Genomic DNA, 20,464 nt, shown 5'->3' on the forward strand with positions numbered 1-20,464 from the left:
GATAAATTTCTGTTTTGAACTTAACATATAGCTACAGTCTAAGTTTTAAGTTTTTAGACGTCAATTACACTTTGTGAGTCTTCATGAAATTTGGTGAAACTCCGAGAAAAGCTTCTTCATGAAAAATATAGACTCTTGGGTAAATTTTTTAAGTTAAAGACATTAATAACTTTCGAAAACATTCATGGAGTTTTTGATTAGAAGAAATTTCTTCCAACGAACTAACTTCTCCATGTACTTAATGTAAGGTCTATGTCTGATCGAGGAAATTTCTTCAAAATAGCTTATAGATATATGCTTTTTATTTTAGTGGGATTGAAAGCTTGTCCATATCTTCAACTCATGAATACCTGGGTGGGAAAGTGCACCTGAAGACTTCACTGGCCATCCAAAGTCTGAGTTACCTATCAATTATGGGTATGGGCACATTTTTCAGTCTTTGTGTACAGTTCCCTACGGCAAAGTTTTTACCCACACCTAGTGGGATTGAAAGCTTGTCCCAGGCCCTTCTATTCATGGAAATGCCCGGGTGGGAAAGTGCACCGGAAGCTCACAACAACATACCAAATTTTTCATTTTTCAGCACAGGGGTGGTGGCAGGAATCGCTATCCTCCCGTTTCCCTACGGCAAAGTTCTTGACCACAGGTGGTTAGTTTGAAAGCTATTATCCATATCTTCAACTCATATGAATACCTGGGTGGGAAAGTGCACCTGAAGACTTCACTGGCCACCCAAAGTCTGAGTTACCTATCAATTATGGGTATGGGCACATTTTTCAGTCTTTGTGTACAGTTCCCTACGGCAAAGTTTTTACCCACACCTAGTGGGATTGAAAGCTTGTCCCAGGCCCTTCTTTTCATGGAAATGCCCGGGTGGGAAAGTGCACCGGAAGCTCACAACAACATACCAAATTTTTCATTTTTCAGCACAGGGGTGGTGGCAGGAATCGCTATCCTCCCGTTTCCCTACGGCAAAGTTCTTGACCACAGGTGGTTAGTTTGAAAGCTATTATCCATATCTTCAACTCATATGAATACCTGGGTGGGAAAGTGCACCTGAAGACTTCACTGGCCACCCAAAGTCTGAGTTACCTATCAATTATGGGTATGGGCACATTTTTCAGTCTTTGTGTACAGTTCCCTACGGCAAAGTTTTTACCCACACCTAGTGGGATTGAAAGCTTGTCCCAGGCCCTTTTATTCATGGAAATGCCCGGGTGGGAAAGTGCACCGGAAGCTCACAACAACATACCAAATTTTTCATTTTTCAGCACAGGGGTGGTGGCAGGAATCGCTATCCTCCCGTTTCCCTACGGCAAAGTTCTTGACCACAGGTGGTTAATTTGAAAGCTATTATCCATATCTTCAACCCATATGAATACCTGGGTGGGAAAGTGCACCTGAAGACTTCACTGGCCACCCAAAGTCTGAGTTACATATCAATTATGGGTATGGGTACATTTTTCAGTCTTTGTGTACAGTTCCCTACGGCAAAGTTTTTACCCACACCTAGTGGGATTGAAAGCTTGTCCCAGGCCCTTCTATTCATGGAAATGCCCGGGTGGGAAAGTGCACCGGAAGCTCACAACAACATACCAAATTTTTCATTTTTCAGCACAGGGGTGGTGGCAGGAATCGCTATCCTCCCGTTTCCCTACGGCAAAGTTCTTGACCACAGGTGGTTAGTTTGAAAGCTATTATCCATATCTTCAACTCATATGAATACCTGGGTGGGAAAGTGCACCTGAAGACTTCACTGGCCACCCAAAGTCTGAGTTAACTATCAATTATGGGTATGGGCACATTTTTCAGTCTTTGTGTACAGTTCCCTACGGCAAAGTTTTTACCCACACCTAGTGGGATTGAAAGCTTGTCCCAGATCCTTCTATTCATGGAAATGCCCGGGTGGGAAAGTGCACCGGAAGCTCACAACAATATACCAAATTTTTCATTTTTCAGCACAGGGGTGGTGGCAGGAATCGCTATCCTCCCGTTTCCCTACGGCAAAGTTCTTGACCACAGGTGGTTAGTTTGAAAGCTATTATCCATATCTTCAACTCATATGAATACCTGGGTGGGAAAGTGCACCTGAAGACTTCACTGGCCACCCAAAGTCTGAGTTACCTATCAATTATGGGTATGGGCACATTTTTCAGTCTTTGTGTACAGTTCCCTACGGCAAAGTTTTTACCCACACCTAGTGGGATTGAAAGCTTGTCCCAGGCCCTTCTATTCATGGAAATCCCCGGGTGGGAAAGTGCACCGGAAGCTCACAACAACATACCAAATTTTTCATTTTTCAGCACAGGGGTGGTGGCAGGAATCGCTATCCTCCCGTTTCCCTACGGCAAAGTTCTTGACCACAGGTGGTTAGTTTGAAAGCTATTATCCATATCTTCAACTCATATGAATACCTGGGTGGGAAAGAGCACCTGAAGACTTCACTGGCCACCCAAAGTCTGAGTTACCTATCAATTATGGGTATGGGCACAATTTTCAGTCTTTGTGTACAGTTCCCTACGGCAAAGTTTTTACCCACACCTAGTGGGATTGAAAGCTTGTCCCAGGCCCTTCTATTCATGGAAATGCCCGGGTGGGAAAGTGCACCGGAAGCTCACAACAACATACCAAATTTTTCATTTTTCAGCACAGGGGTGGTGGCAGGAATCGCTATCCTCCCGTTTCCCTACGGCAAAGTTCTTGACCACAGGTGGTTAGTTTGAAAGCTATTATCCATATCTTCAACTCATATGAATACCTGGGTGGGAAAGTGCACCTGAAGACTTCACTGGCCACCCAAAGTCTGAGCTACCTATCAATTATGGGTATGGGCACATTTTTCAGTCTTTGTGTACAGTTCCCTACGGCAAAGTTTTTACCCACACCTAGTGGGATTGAAAGCTTGTCCCAGGCCCTTCTATTCATGGAAATGCACGGGTGGGAAAGTGCACCGGAAGCTCACAACAACATACCAAATTTTTTATTTTTCAGCACAGGGGTGGTGGCCGAATCGCTATCCTCCCGTTTCCCTACGGCAAAGTTCTTGACCACAGGTGGTTAGTTTGAAAGCTATTATCCATATCTTCAACTCATATGAATACCTGGGTGGGAAAGTGCACCTGAAGACTTCACTGGCCACCCAAAGTCTGAGTTACCTATCAATTATGGGTATGGGCACATTTTGCAGTCTTTGTGTACAGTTCCCTACGGCAAAGTTTTTACCCACACCTAGTGGGATTGAAAGCTTGTCCCAGGTCCTTCTATTCATGGAAATGCCCGGGTGGGAAAGTGCACCGGAAGCTCACAACAATATACCAAATTTTTCATTTTTCAGCACAGGGGTGGTGGCAGGAATCGCTATCCTCCCGTTTCCCTACGGCAAAGTTCTTGACCACAGGTGGTTAGTTTGAAAGCTATTATCCATATCTTCAACTCATATGAATACCTGGGTGGGAAAGTGCACCTGAAGACTTCACTGGCCACCCAAAGTCTGAGTTACCTATCAATTATGGGTATGGGCACATTTTTCAGTCTTTGTGTACAGTTCCCTACGGCAAAGTTTTTACCCACACCTAGTGGGATTGAAAGCTTGTCCCAGGCCCTTCTATTCATGGAAATGCCCGGGTGGGAAAGTGCACCGGAAGCTCACAACAATATACCAAATTTTTCATTTTTCAGCACAGGGGTGGTGGCAGGAATCGCTATCCTCCCGTTTCCCTACGGCTAAATTCTTGACCACAGGTGGTTAGTTTGAAAGCTATTATCCATATCTTCAACTCATATGAATACCTGGGTGGGAAAGTGCACCTGAAGACTTCACTGGCCACCCAAAGTCTGAGTTACCTATCAATTATGGGTATGTGCACATTTTTCAGTCTTTTTGTACAGTTCCCTACGGCAAAGTTTTTACCCACACCTAGTGGGATTGAAAGCTTGTCCCAGGCCCTTCTATTCATGGAAATGCCCGGGTGGGAAAGTGCACCGGAAGCTCACAACAATATACCAAATTTTTCATTTTTCAGCACAGGGGTGGTGGCAGGAATCGCTATCCTCCCGTTTCCCTACGGCAAAGCTCTGGACCACAGGTGGTTAGTTTGAAAGCTATTATCCATATCTTCAACTCATATGAATACCTGGGTGGGAAAGTGCACCTGAAGACTTCACTGGCCACCCAAAGTCTGAGTTACCTATCAATTATGGGTATGGGCACATTTTTCAGTCTTTGTGTACAGTTCCCTACGGCAAAGTTTTTACCCACACCTAGTGGGATTGAAAGCTTGTCCCAGGCCCTTCTATTCATGGAAATGCCCGGGTGGGAAAGTGCATCGGAAGCTCACAACAACATACCAAATTTTTCATTTTTCAGCACAGGGGTGGTGGCAGGAATCGCTATCCTCCCGTTTCCCTACGGCAAAGTTCTTGATCACAGGTGGTTAGTTTGAAAGCTATTATCCATATCTTCAACTCATATGAATACCTGGGTGGGAAAGTGCACCTGAAGACTTCACTGGCCACCCAAAGTCTGAGTTACCTATCAATTATGGGTATGGGCACATTTTTCAGTCTTTGTGTACAGTTCCCTACGGCAAAGTTTTTACCCACACCTAGTGGGATTGAAAGCTTGTCCCAGGCCCTTCTATTCATGGAAATGCCCGGGTGGGAAAGTGCACCAGAAGCTCACAACAACATACCAAATTTTTCATTTTTCAGCACAGGGGTGGTGGCAGGAATCGCTATCCTCCCGTTTCCCTACGGCAAAGTTCTTGACCACAGGTGGTTAGTTTGAAAGCTATTATCCATATCTTCAACTCATATGAATACCTGGGTGGGAAAGTGCACCTGAAGACTTCACTGGCCACCCAAAGTCTGAGTTACCTATCAATTATGGGTATGGGCACATTTTTCAGTCTTTGTGTACAGTTCCCTACGGCAAAGTTTTTACCCACATCTAGTGGGATTGAAAGCTTGTCCCAGGCCCTTTTATTCATGGAAATGCCCGGGTGGGAAAGTGCACCCCCGTCCGGCCCTTTTACCCAGTATGGTAAAAATAATAACCATTGTCCTAACTTCAAATTATATGACAGTTATTCAATGGCAAAATATACATTATCATTACTTTTCCTGGAAAAAAATCAGCATAACTGTACCGATATGTGTTGACTGGTTCCCGGAAATTTGGAAGTACAAAAACAGGTACTGAGCAAAATCTGAGCAACAGGGCAAATATTCCCTGCTTTATAATTTCTTTTTTTTTATCATTCAAAAGAGACTTTCAACAAGGGTCCTATAGTGATCCCAAGTGATTAAACTTTCATTTATACCAAAATAAACCAAATATTTCACTTATTGACAAAGTTTTGGCTATATGCGTAGGAACTATTTTGTTTGAAATATGTACTAGTATGTTCTTTTTGACCGGGCCGATATAGTAATTCTTTACCTAAAGAGATTTTAAGGAAATACACGATATTTGAGGATGCCGAGAGTATAGAAAGCCGTTATATGATTTTTCTACCGCATATAGCGTCTTTCTTGTTCAGTTTAACTTTTTATTTTTCTCACCGTAAATTGACATCTGCGCTAATGTACTAAGATTGTTTTATTCTGTTCTACAATACTTAATACACCTCTGAATGTTGAGACTTGGTTTAGCCGTTATGTACTAAGATTGCCTTTTATTAATTCATCTATACTATATGTAGTTATTGTTACACGTTAAAAATCTTAGTTTAAAGTATCGCAAACAAATAACATTCCCGATACTTTTGGTTTTTTTAACTTGTTTTGTTTTTTTTTATTGTTTTTTTTTTTTTTCATTCATTTTTTGCAAGGAACGAAGATCTCGATTTTATATCAATGTATAATGCCATGTAATATAAAATCTTCAAATACTGAATTACTGATTTAGAGCATAAGCCTTGAGCAAGCACGCTACTCACGTTAACTGTTAGAAAGATTGAAATCCAAAGTAAAACTTAAACAAAATTAATTACTTTTTCCTTTCTAAAAAGGATATGTATTTATTATTCCGTCCCCTATTTATTGCAAATGTAGACGTACGTGGTCCATTAAACATTTAAAAGCGATATATTACGTATTTCGTATTAGTAGAACGTTGTAGCATAATGTCAATTTGTGATTTTCAGACATATCTCTGAATGATTCTCTAACGTGTTGATGCTCATTGTTAAGTTTAGTGGTCGATAGAATTGGTCGCTAGCTTGATTGGTCGCTGGAATTGGTCGCTAGCTTGAGTCTGGTTTATCGATACTAGGAAACAGCCTGTGATGACAAAAGGCTGTAATAATACGGGTGTATTCATACAACGGGCTAAACAATGAAATTTTATCACACTCCTGAAAAATAGCATATAATTTACTTATTGGTATAAAACCAAGTTTACATAATACTTAATGTTTACCATTATTTTTTTAATATAGATAACAGACCAGCAAGTGTATAATTTATACGATGTTTAATACGTTGATTACGGTTTTTGCGTTTACCATGAGACCTATTATTTCTTAGTCGTTTATCGACAATATTTATAACATCGATAGAAGTTTTAGATATAGATATAAGAAGATGTGGTATGAGTGCCAATGAGACAACTCTCCATTCAAGTCACAATTTATAAAAGTAAACCATTATAAGTCAAAGAAGATATGTTCCCCAATATTTTGTCATTGAGACCGAGAGGATAAGCTGCCGCGAACTTCACGGGATTTTTTTATAAATTGCTTGTGTGATTGTCCTGGTTGTTTCTGCACGGTTTCAAGTGGTTGGAATTTAATAAATTTTAGATTATGATTATGCTTATCTAAATGTTGGTATATAAAACTTTTGAATTTTTTAGGTCTTCGAAAGCAGTAAAGGTGCTCTCGATTTCCACTGTATATTCTCGTCCCGTCTGTCCCACACATTGAATACCACACTTAGGCTGGGTTCAAGTTACCACATATATATGGTTTTGAGTTTTTCAGGTAATGTCACAGATAAAGGAGAGTGAAAAAGCTCTCCCGTTCACTGTTGACCTAACAGTATTTTGTGAAGTTAATCTAAAACAGGTAAGTAATTTTTTGGCATTGCACGGGAAAATTTGTGGATATCCACGTGCATTTTTGTTAACAATCTGGCTGCAGAGGCATTACAAATACGTTTGTTTAATCACGTGGATATCCCAGAAGTTGGATTGTTATTTAATTTCTTTCCATTACGTAAAATCATGATAATTTAAAAAGGAATATAGGCAAAATTAAGGTTCATCATAACAAATGGACAAAAATGGCTGTATTTACACCTCAAAAACTAGTCTGAGTACAGACTAACCTGTGCAGTTGGAAAAGTTTTAAGGCCTGGCATCCACTAGATACATAAAAGTTAAATGTATTTTTGTCCATTTGTTATGATGAACTTTAAAAAGACCGGAGGTTGTAACATAGAATAAGGATCACACTTAAGGAACAAGAAATAAGATGTACGTCAATCTTTAGCTATACTTTTTTCATCAAATACAATGTTACTCTTCTAAGAAACAACAACATACCTTCTTTTGTCAATCAAGTGGCATTTGTAACTTTACAACCGTTCTTTTTATACCATTTTGATGGTTAAAGTGTTACAGTAGTCGAAGTTTACCTGAACCCAAGGGTTGACAGGGGTTAAGAAATATGCTCACCAATACTTATTCCGTCCGGCAATAAGACCTACTGCTGAGAAAACGTTCGTTTGGTTATGTGGATGTATACATACGCAGCGAGGTCCGGACGGAAAGGAGAGTATATATCTGATGACTTGTGTTGGGAATAGGTCGATCGTACTCTCGAGATCGTACTGCATGTTAAAGAGCCCTTCAAATGAACAACTCTTTTATCGGTTCGTACGTGATCTGTTGTGTTGTATAATTTCTGACCTTCACCATTATAACTTCTTTTTACAGTAGCAATGCAATTCGTAGTCCTTCATCCGATACGCCCTTTTTAGCTCACCGGGGCCTGAAGTGCCCCAAGTGAGCTTATGCCATCACTTGGTGTCCCTCGTCGTCCGTCGTCTGTCGTCGTCTGTCGTCGTAAACTATTTCAAGAATCTTCTCCTCTGAAACTAATGGGGCAAATACCTTCAAACTTTAACTGACTGTTTCTTAGTGTATCTAGTTTATAAATTGTATCCGAAGTTTTGATCCATTAACAAACATGGCCGCCATGGCTAAAAATAGAACATAGGGGTCAAAGGCAGTTTTTGACTTATATCTCAAAAAAATAAAGCATTTAGAGCAAATCTGACAGAGTAAAAATGTTCAATAGATCAAGATCTATCAGCCTCGAAATTTTCAGACGAGTCAAACAACCCATTGTTGGGTTGCTGCCACTAAATTGGTAATTTTAAGGAAATTTTGCAGTTTTTGGTTATTATCTTTAATATTATTGAAGATAAAGATAAACTGTTATCAGCAAAAATATTCAGCAAAGTATGGTCTATAAAAAAGTTTATATGACCAAAATTGTCAATTGACCCCTTAAGGAGTTATTGCCCTTTTAAGACAATTTTACACAATTTGTTCATCATGTTTTCTAACATTTAAAAATCTTCTCCTCTGAAACTACTGGGCCTAATACTTCTAAACTTTAACTGAATGTTCCTTAGGGTAACTGGTTTATAAATTGTATCCGAAGTTTTGATCCATTAACAAACATGGCCGCCATGGCAAAAAATAGAACATAGGGGTCGAATGTAGTTTTTGGCTTTTATCCCAAAAACTATAGCAGTTAGAGCAAAAGTGACATGGAGTTCAAGTGATGAATAAGTCAAGATCTATCTGTTATGAAATTTTCAGACCAATTGGACCACCCATTGTAGGGTTACTGTCCGAAATAGTTTATTTTTATTAGATTTCACTGTTTTTGGTTATTTTCTTGAATATTATAATAGATAGAGAGAAAGTGTAAATGGCAAAAATGTTCAGCTAAGTAAGACCTACAAATAAGTCAAATGATCAAAAAAGTCAATTGACTTCTTAAGGAGTTATTGCCCTTGAAACGTTTATTTTTTACATTTTTTCGTGCAAGTTTATTACTTTTTCAAAAATCTTCTTCTCTGAAACTACTGGGCCAAATACTTTCAAACTTTAACTGAATGCCCCGCAATACAATGAATTTTGCAATCGTGTACTGCACATTTTGATTTTAGTCATATATTGCATCTGAAGTACCTATAGTCGGTAATAGGGTGTGGTAACGCATGACTTCGTTGTATTATATTTAAGGATATAATCTAAGTGTCAACTTGAATAAGAACATCCGTATCATTTACTTATGAAACATGATTAGATAACACAAAAGGAAATCCATTTTTTAAGCAAATGAATTAAAAAAATCTATTTCGATGCAATTAACATATTTAACAATTAAATGAATCAACTTGTGTCGTGTGATTTATGATCTGATGTCTATTTCAACACTTATTAGTATAACTATTTTTAGACGAGAAGAACTTTTTCAAGTAGTCATCTATCCGCTGTCTACTATCCCACTCAAAATGTGCTGTGTCGTAAATCTGTATTAAATTATCTACAAAAAGGTGTGACCAGCCTACCTTTGTTGTCGGAACCGTTCGTAGCAGGCCTTTTTGTGTATAGTTAACCGTAAATAATGTCTTTTTCTCTCAGCGAAAAAAAAAAACCCGCTTTAAGCTCTGGATCCGCGCCTGGAACTACACAAATTACAACAAAACTACTGAAATATGCCTCAAAACAGTAAAATTACTTTATAAAACGCAAATCTAATAATTCAGAATTATATTATTTCTTTAATTCGGGTTACACCAATGACATGATGATTGACTGGATGAGATAAAAATGATCATAATTTTTTGGTTATTTGTCATATTTAGTTTACATTTGGAGACCTTTGAGACACTAAACTAATGCATTGTAATAATGAAAATCTAAAATAAACATAAAAAAAATAGTTTTTAGCAAAAAAAAAAATTACACTACGGTTTTCTCAGTCGCTGATCATAAAACGCTTTGAATATATTGAACTGATCGATCACTGTCTGGCTGGAGCAAGGGACAATACAAATTTACACATAGAACAATATTGGAACTCCCGTGTAATACTATTTTTCCTTCACTCAGTCAGTATTTCAAATCATATCTACAAGAAAATTATTTGTAGTGGCAATGTTAAAATTATTATTCCAATAAGAAGAAAACAAAACTTTGCTTTTCATAGAGGAGCCATGACATTTAAGCAACTATGCCTAAAATTGTACCTGCCGGAATCGCTCGGTATTCAGCAAACGCTCTATATGACGTTGCTGTCCTTGCGTGTTGATTTGTACTTGAAGTTATTAGTTGTATCTCTGGCGTATGTCATGTGACTACAGTTTGTAGTTTTGAAAAGAATGGCAATGTCGTTGTCGAAGGTAACTTACATTGTTTATAATATATATTCAAAGTTTTGATAAAACATTAGATACTTGTGAAGATAGAGCACCTATGCTGCTTTTGCTCGTACTCATTTTCTTAGTAATATGAAACACAAAATATATTGGATTGGAAGAATTGCCGACCCAATGGCAATGATGAGTTGCATAATTTCAAGTCAGCTATGCTGTTTTCGAGTTGGTCTATGCTTTTGATTGACACTTCTAAAATCCATTTGAACACGGTATGAATTATAAGAACACAGTATAGATTGCACCTGTTTAAGGATGACTTTGGTCTCCTGACTTTTATATAACACTAGTATAAGTTTTGATTACATAAATATTTAATATGACATAACCTGGTCTCTAGAATTACCAATTTATTTTCTCATGTATTATCTTAGTTGAAACATGTTTTACCTTAAAAATTAAATCATAAACAACATAAGCAGATTTATTGAAATTATATGTTTCCTGTGCTTAGGCCTAATAAACATGATAAAAAATAGTTGTGTTTCAATTAAAACCAGTCAAAAATATTTTAATAAATACATTTTTTATCTACCTATAGACGGGTTTATCTGTAATTGACCTAGAAAACATGGGCGCATCCATTAACATCTCACGTGACCGATCCGCCATTACAACCGTGAAAAAGAACACACGTGTATTGATCAAAACATTATCAATTTTCTGTTTACATTTGTATTTCTTTCATTTTCTGATCTATTTTACTATGGATGCTGCCGAAAGTTATAAAAAAACATGGAAGCATTTCTTGTGCAGTTAATAGTTGTACAAATAATCGTAAAAAACTTCAGGTGTGGAAAAAATCAATATGCGAATTACACAACGAGTTGCACAATGACTGCCCTCGTTTGATTCCATATACGTCTTATGTGATGCCTTCAGACGAGCCAACAAACCTGAGTGGATCAAAGCCGTATAAACATAAAAAAAAACTCTGCATAAACAGGTTTTTGTATGATCCGGACTTTTTTTTTTTGGATGATGCGCCACTGCACGACAATCCGTTTTTTTTTTAAAATAAAACTTATGAAAGTAAAATAACTCTGACCGACGAATGTTTACACGTTGTAAAACGACTGTTAAAAACTTAAATTAATCTATAAAATTTAATCCGATGACTACAGTGCATCTGCCTCTTTTTGTATAGAAAATCCACCCGGCGACATCAGATGCGGATCCAGGATTTTGAAAAAAGGGGGGAGGGCGCATGCCCCCAAACTTTTGTAGTGGAAGCGGTAAAATGTCTGGATTAACCATAAATGAAGCTAATAACAATGAAACCTACCCCGAGGCTACATGTAGTTATAATTGCAAGCAAATCAACCCAGTGTGAAGAGACGAACTTTTTTCATTCATGACTTCTATAGTATCTTTATGCTGCAAAATAGACAGACATTCCGACAATATTAACTCAGACAAAAATATTGTTAACAGAAGAGTAAGGAGTTCAAAATTAAATAAAAGGGGAGGGGGAACCTCGTCAGCCGTTTAAGAAATATTATGAATGACAGTGACGCCTTATTGTATATTTATGTAACTAACTATTTGGGACGGCGCTTTAATTAATATTTCGAAAAGTAAGGCTTGTAAAATATTTTATTCCTGGGTGCAATTCTTGCTGAAAAACTTAAAGGTTTTATATATATATATGTAGGTCTGTGTGCTTATGGTATATTTTCACTTTATTTTCTTTATAAGACGTATACAGTTACTTCTGTTGATTTGAACTTTCCTCAGTAGATTATTCTGTGCATGAATTCTAAAATTTTATACATTAGAAAGGATTTTTCAAAGGTCTAACTCTTGGTAATCAAATAGTTTACTAGAACCTACAAAAGCGTAGCTATACCGGTAATCCGACAACCCGAAATTCCGACACTTCAGTAGTCCGACGGTCCGATATACACATCTAATGTTATATTGTAATACTGTATTTCACTGTATTATATACATCGGGGACTTATATATGAGTCTAATAGGGATTAGGGATGAAAATCTATGAGACCTCTGTTTTGGAGTGGTTGGGAGGGGAGTTGGCAAAACACTAAATGACGCTTCTAAAACATAACTAATCATCGCTTTGAATTTACATGTTGGAGTCTTTGGTGGTTTAATCCGGGCATTCATTTATATTAAGCACGGGCTGGATCATGATGTTATATACTATACATACTATAGTAGTTGTATGTCCAGTAATTTTCTGCAAAAGAAATTGGAATCGAACACATAATAACTATAGGAATACATGGGCCGTGAAAGTTCAAAACTTCTTCAGCCCATATTCTAATCGCAAAGTTATATCTACATATGGCCCGACGCATCGATAGCATCATAGCGCAATTCATGCGGACACCAACAATGACCAAAGTAATACGAAAATGTCACTCAGTTTTGAGCATTATACGTGAGTCAAGCAAAAAGCACAAAACTCTCGTCTCTGTAGGACCGTCTGATTAGTGCATTGTTAAATTTTAGGACTGTCTCATTATAGGTCTGACCACAGAAATTTCTATGATTTGATAAAATTGCACCCTGGTTTTTCTGATATATCACATATTCGACCGGTCAAGACTATTTATTTTTTATTTATGTATGCGTTATAATTATTAATATTATGATTACCAAATGATTGTAATCGACATGTAACCTGGGATTAGTATTCGTATAAAATTTATTATGTCCCGCATGTAACATATCAAATACAGTTATATTTTAAGGACACAACACCTGGCCTGCAATACACTTAGAATCCTTATCTAATTACTTTATTATTTATAGCACATATAATTTTGCCGAGGTCAAGCACGACTTCACATTCTTGTGTTTACATTTAATTATATGCGGTCAGGGCATATAGATCTATATCTTATATTTTTTCACGGTTGTAATGGCGATCGTACTACGACGACGCCAAGGAGTCGCGTCACAAACTAAGGCAGATAATCGGAAAAACCTGTCTATAATAAAAAATATAATATACATGTATGTACCTACCCTAATTTTTTCAGCATGTTTCCAGAAACATTATTAGGCCTTAATGATCTTGAGGAAGAGCTATATATGTTTAGTGAACAATAACTAACTGACAAAACCTGAGAACTGTTTTTTTCATCAACCTCATAATCATTATCATCATCACTGTCTTTTTTCGAAATCAACTGAAGGAGGATTGCACATTGTTCAGGGGAGATGCATATGGGAGTATACATTATGTAACAACATCATTAGAGTAGAAATAAGTGGGTTTCAATATATAGCTATCAGCTTTTACTTGAAAAAGTAAAACTTTGTGAAATTCTTGGTTTTAAACAAAATTTTTAATAGCCCTTCGAAATTGAGTGATGAATACTTTACTAGCCCTCCCTAATTTTTAATGCCTCAGGCTAGTGGGCTGGCATTAGTGTCCAAACCCTGTGAACCATTCAGCTATATATCAAATTATATACATCATGTACATTAAAACAAATAATATAAGTTTTGTTCCCATAAAAAAAATCTGGACCAAATTTGAAAATAGACTAAACAATTTTAGGATATGTAACATTTAAGAGTAAATACAATATATTAAAATGTATCATGAATATCAGTTGCAACTCAAGTATCAAGCTTTTTCATGAAGATAATTGAATGAGCATACAAAAAAGAAATGCATGATAGCCAATTTAGAGGAATAACAGTTTCATATAAGATTTTTTTTTATTTAGAAGAGTTACCCTTTTCATTTTCATAAATAACCAGGTAACGTAAACCACTTATACGTATCACCCAAAATAATTAGTTGATATAACTGTACTTAGTGTTCAGTGTTAAGCATTGAAAGAATACACTTTATATTGGTAGAGATATATTGGTGAAAAACTGTTACTAAGACCAGTAATTGTACGTTAATGGAGTAAACAGAAAAAACAATAATGTTGAAGCCTTGGCTCACATTTTATATATATATTGATAAAGTCAGAGCAGTGTTTTTTCTAAATGTTTTAGAAGCATGCTGATTTAGAAACTAGAGAACAGGAAGCCCATAGTAAGCATAATTTTTAGTTGTATTTTTTATTTTTAACTCAGAAGTAGGTGATGAAAATCATGAAGTAGAAGACTATTTATCCAGCTACCGGCTTCAGTGGAAAAACACTGCAGGGTTATTCTTTGTATGAAATTTTTTTTAGGTGTCTCGTGGATTGATACGGCAAGGAAAGCAATGCTTATGTAAAGCAGCCAGAGCTTTTGGAACAGTTCCAGACACAGCGAATTCCACATCAGCACAGGGCTCCAGAGGTTTCTCTTTTGGTAATATATTAGTACTGAAATGGTTCTATCAAAATATTGGAACAAAAACATATGTGGTTATATTTGAACCTTATATTTTTGTTATTAACTCTAGGAATTTTTGTGAATTATTTAAGTTTAACACATGACATAGGCAAAATCTCTTTGCTTTTATTTCTGTGCTATAATGTGGATAATGCACAGCTAAGGTGTGCATTAAGTACATGTACCTCAGATATAGTGTAAATGTACTTTGCCTTACAATAAACAACTTTACTTTTGTACAAATTACAACAACAACCACAATAAATACTTTATTTGCCAATCACATGCCAAAAATGAGCAAAATAATTATACCTAGACCAAACTCTTCATTAACATTTTCAAGTTGTATGACCCTACCAATTAATCACAGGCACTATCTGACCCTAATTTCAACTCTTCATTTCAGAGTTATCAGATATTGACTCCTTATTGACTCTTCAACAATGTGTAATCTTACCATAATCCTAACCATTCATTACAGAGGTCAGAATTATCGAGACCTATAAGAATAAGAAGTGGTGACTTTATAACTAACTACCGGTATTAGTATCTTATATAGAATTATTTTATACCTTGATCTCAAACCCTTTATTACAGAGTTATCAGATGAACAGAAAGAATATCAACAGACTGCAAGGAAGTTTGCTAGAGAAGAAATCATACCAGTAGCAGCACATCATGATCAAACAGGGGAGGTAAGAAACACAGCATGTCACGATCATCCAAGGGAGATAAGTACCAGTAGCAGCACATCATGATCAAACAGGGGAGGTAAGAAACACAGCATGACATGTACATAAATCAGTGGCAGAATGTGATCAAACAGGAAAGGAAAGAAACACAGCATGTCATGATCATCCAAGGGAGATAAGTACATATGCCAGTGTGATGCACATCATGATCAAACATGGGAGGTAAGTAATACATCATGTCAAGATCATCCCAAGGAGATAAGTACATATGCCAGTGGTAGCACATCATGATCAGACATGGGAGGTAAGTAACACAGCATGTCACGATCATCCAAGGTAGATAAGTACATATGTCAGTGGCAGCACATTATGATCAAACATGGGAGGTAAGTAATATAGCATGTCACAATCATCCAAGGTAGATAAGTACATATGTCAGTGGCAGCACATTATGATCAAACATGGGAGGTAAGTAATATAGCATGTCACGATCATCCAAGGTAGATAAGTACATATGTCAGTGGCAGCACATTATGATCAAACATGGGAGGTAAGTAATATAGCATGTCACGATCATCCAAGGTAGATAAGAACATATGTCAGTGGCAGCACATAATGATCAAACATGGGAGGTAAGTAACACTGGCAGTATATTATGATCAAACAGGGGAGGTAAGTAGTACAGCATGTCACAATCATCCCAGGGAGATATGCACATATGCCAGTGGCATCACAACATGATCAGACATGGGAGGTAAGTAACACAGCATGTCACGATCATCCAAGGTAGATAGGAACATATGTCAGTGGCAGCACATTATGATCAAACATGGGAGGTAAGTAACACAGCATGTCACAATCATCCAAGGTAGATAAGTACATATGTCAGTGGCAGCACATTATGATCAAACATGGGAGGTACATGTAAGTAACACTGGCAGTATATTATGATCAAACAAGGGAGGTAAGTAATACAGCATGTCACGATCATCCCAGGGAGATAAGTACATATGCCAGTGGTAGCACATCATGATCAGACATGGGAGGTAAGTAACACAGCATGTCACGATCATCCAAGGTAGATAAGTACATATGTCAGTGGCAGCACATTATGATCAAACATGGGAGGTACATGTAAGTAACACTGGCAGTATATTATGATCAAACAGGGGAGGTAAGTAACACAGCATGTCACAATCATCCAAGGTAGATAAGAACATATGTCAGTGGCAGGACATCATGACACATGGGAGGTAAGTATCACTGGCAGTATATTATGATCTAACAAGGGAGATAAGTACATAAACCAGTGGCAGCACATCATGATCAGACATGGGAGGTAAGTAACACTGACAGTATATTATGATAAAACAGGGGAGGTAAGATATACAGCATGTCACGATCATTCAAGGGAGATAAGTACATATGCCAGTGGCATCACATCATGATCAGACATGGGAGGTAAGTAACACTGACTATATTATGACCTAAAAGGGGAGGTAAGAAATACAGTTTATTATAATCATCCAAGAGAGATAAGTATATATGCCATAGACAGCACATCATGATCAGACAATCGCAAGGGGTTGGTAACTTGCACTGTCAGTTTATTTTGATCATCCAAAGGATATAAGTATAAATGCCGTAGACAGCACATCATGATCCAGCTGGGGTTGGTAACTTGCACTGTCAGTTTATTATGATCATCCAAAGGAGATAAGTATATATATGCCATAAAAGCACATCATGATCCAGCTGGGGTGGTAACTTGCACTGTCAGTTTATTATGATCATTAAAGGGAGATAAGTATATATGCCATAGACAGCACATCATGATCAAGTTAGGAGTGGTAACTTGCACTGTCAGTTTATTATGATCATCCAAAGGAGTTAAGTATATATATGCCATAAAAGCACATCATGATCCAGCTGGGGTGGTAACTTGCACTGTCAGTTTATTATGATCATCCAAGGGAGATAAGTATATATGCCATAGACAGCACATCATGATCAAGTTAGGAGTGGTAACTTGCACTGTCAGTTTATTATGATCATCCAAGGGAGAAGAGTACATATGCCAGTTTGTCATGTTCAAACAGGTGAGTAACATAGGAAGTTTATCACGATCATCTATAAAGGGAGATGATGAAAAAATGAAGCAGAAACTGAACTCTACACATATAAATGCAATATGTTAACTTATTTTGAAATTGAGCAAGTTTTTAATAAAAGAAAAAAGAAGCATAATGTATTAAAAAAGCTAGTTGTTGATCATATGTGGTCTTAAGGTGCAGACTTGTCATAAGAACAGATTTTTAAAGGGAATTTAACAGTATTCAAACATTTATAATTGCAATGAAATAAATCTAACCTTTTATGTTAGAAAGCTTGGGCAATAGATAAATATGTTTTTACCATATTTTGTAAATTTTTACATGATAAATACCTACTTTTAAGTTAAATTGTTGAGAAATGAGAGAGATATTATGTTTTTTTTAATTTTTTTTGTTTATTCTGTTGTCAATTTAGATTGAATGAGGTCTGAAACTAATTTTAAAACATATGATCATGATCAAGTTTCTATTTACAGTATCCTTGGGAAGTGGTAAAGAAGGCATGGGAACTCGGATTAGTTAATATGCACATACCTCAGGAATATGGTAAGCAGATAAGGTCACATGGGAACTAGGATTAGTTAATATGCACATACCTCAGGAATATGGTAAGCAGATAAGGTCGCATGGGAACTAGGATAAGTTAATATGCACATTCCTCGGGAATATGGTAAGCAGATAAGGTAACATGGGAACTAGGATTAGTTGATATGTGCATACCTCAGGAATATGGTAAGCAGATAAGGTTACATGGGCACTAGGATTAGTTAATATACACATACCTCAGAAATATGGTAAGCAGATAAGGTCACATGGGAACTAGGATTAGTTAATATGCACATACCTCGGGAATATGGTAAGCAGATAAGGTAACATGGGAACTAGGATTAGTTAATATGCACATACCTCTGAAATATGGTAAGCAGATAAGGTCACATGGGAACTAGGATTAGTTGATATGCACATACCTCGGGAATATGGTGAGCAGATAAGGTAACATGGGAACTAGGATTAGTTAATATGCACATACCTCAGGAGTCAGGAATATGGTAAGCAGATAAGGTTATATGGGCACTAGGATAAGTTAATATGCACATACCTAAGAAATATGGTAAGCAGATAAGGTAACATGGGAACTAGGATTAGTTAATATGCACATACCTCAGAAATATGGTTAGCAGATAAGGTAACATGGGAACTAGGATTAGTTTATAATATGCACATACCTCGGGAATATGGTTAGCAGATAAGGTAACATGGGAACTAGGATTAGTTTATAATATGCACATACCTCTTGAATATGGTAAGCAGATAAGGTAACATTGGAACTAGGATTAGTTAACATGCACATTCCTCAGGAATATGGTAAGCAGATAAGGTAACATGGGCACTAGGATTAGTTCATATGCACATACCTTAGGAATATTGTAAGCACATAAGGTTACATGGGAACTAGGATTAGTTGATATGCGCATATCTCAGGAATATGGTAAGCAGATAAGGTTAAATGGGCACTTGGATTAGTTAATATGCACATACCTCAGGAATATGGTAAGCAGATAAGGTTACATGGGAACTAGTATTAGTTGATATGCGCATATCTTAAAATATGGTCAGCAGATATAATTACATGGGCACTAGGATTAGTTAATATGCACATACCTCAGGAATATGGTAAGCAGATAAGGTTAAATGGGCACTAGGATTAGTAATATGCACATACCTCAGGAATATGGTAAGCAGATAAGGTAAAATGGGAACTAGGATTAGTTAATATGCACATTCCTCGGGAATATGGTAAGCAGATAAGGTTACATGGGCACTAGGATTAGTTAATATGCACATACCTAAGGAATATGGTAAGCAGATAAGGTAACATGGGAACTATATATAGCTAGGATTAGTTAATATGCACATACCTCAGAAATATGGTTAGCAGATAAGGTAACATAGAAACTAGGATTAGTTAATATGCACATACCTCATGAATATGGTAAGCAGATAAGGTAACATGGGAACTAGGTTTAGTTAATATGCACATTCCTCGGGAATATGGTAAGCAGATAAGGAAACATGGGCACTAGGATTAGTTCATATGCACATACCTCAGGAATATGGTAAGCAGATAAGGTTACATGGGCACTAGGATTAGTTTATATGCACATACCTCAGGAATATGGTAAGCAGATAAGTTACATGGGCACTAGGATTAGTTAATATACACATACCTCAGAAATATGGTTAGCAGATAAGGTCACATGGGAACTAGGATTAGTTAATATGCACATACCTCGGGAATATGGTAAGCAGATAAGGTTACATGGGCACTAGGATTAGTTAATATACACATACCTCAGAAATATGGTAAGCAGATAAGGTCACATGGGCACTAGGATTAGTTAATATGCACATACCTCGGGAATATGGTAAGCAGATAAGGTTACCTGGGCACTAGGATTAGTTAATATACACATACCTTAGAAATATGGTAAGCAGATAAGGTCACATGGGAACTAGGATTAGTTAATATGCACATACCTCGGGAATATGGTAAGCAGATAAGGTAACATGGGAACTAGGATTAGTTAATATGCACATACCTCAGAAATATGGTAAGCAGATAAGGTAACATGGGAACTAGGATTAGTTGATATGCACATAACTCAGAAATATGGTTAGCAGATAAGGTCACATGGGAACTAGGATTAGTTAATATGCACATACCTCGGGAATTTGGTGAGCAGATAAGGTAACATGGGAACTAGGATTAGTTAATATGCACATACCTCAGGAGTCAGGAATATGGTAAGCAGATAAGGTTATATGGGCACTAGGATAAGTTAATATGCACATACCTAAGAAATATGGTAAGCAGATAAGGTAACATGG

General features: G+C 37.0%; 1 protein-coding gene across 3 annotated transcripts in view; it reads left to right on the forward strand.

The window, feature by feature from the left end:
• The first annotated feature begins 10,343 nt into the window (after window positions 1–10,343).
• The window catches only part of LOC127727866 (medium-chain specific acyl-CoA dehydrogenase, mitochondrial-like), a 37,822-nt gene continuing 27,701 nt past the window's right edge, over window positions 10,344–20,464 (forward strand). Inside the window, exons 1-4 of one of the 3 annotated variants that reach the window (XM_052235001.1) lie at window positions 10,344–10,425; window positions 14,625–14,745; window positions 15,367–15,464; window positions 18,052–18,121. In XM_052235001.1, the coding sequence (XP_052090961.1) occupies window positions 10,405–10,425; window positions 14,625–14,745; window positions 15,367–15,464; window positions 18,052–18,121 (310 nt within the window). In that variant the 5' untranslated portion in view covers window positions 10,344–10,404. Of the gene's footprint in view, window positions 10,426–14,624; window positions 14,746–15,366; window positions 15,465–16,122; window positions 16,134–16,624; window positions 16,636–18,051; window positions 18,122–20,464 lie in introns of those variants that run through there. The other 2 variants (XM_052235002.1, XM_052235004.1) reach the window with 2 other exon arrangements.

Source organism: Mytilus californianus, unplaced genomic scaffold (assembly GCF_021869535.1).
Source record: "Mytilus californianus isolate M0D057914Y unplaced genomic scaffold, xbMytCali1.0.p SCAF_2, whole genome shotgun sequence".
Taxonomy (NCBI): Eukaryota; Metazoa; Mollusca; class Bivalvia; order Mytilida; family Mytilidae; genus Mytilus; species Mytilus californianus.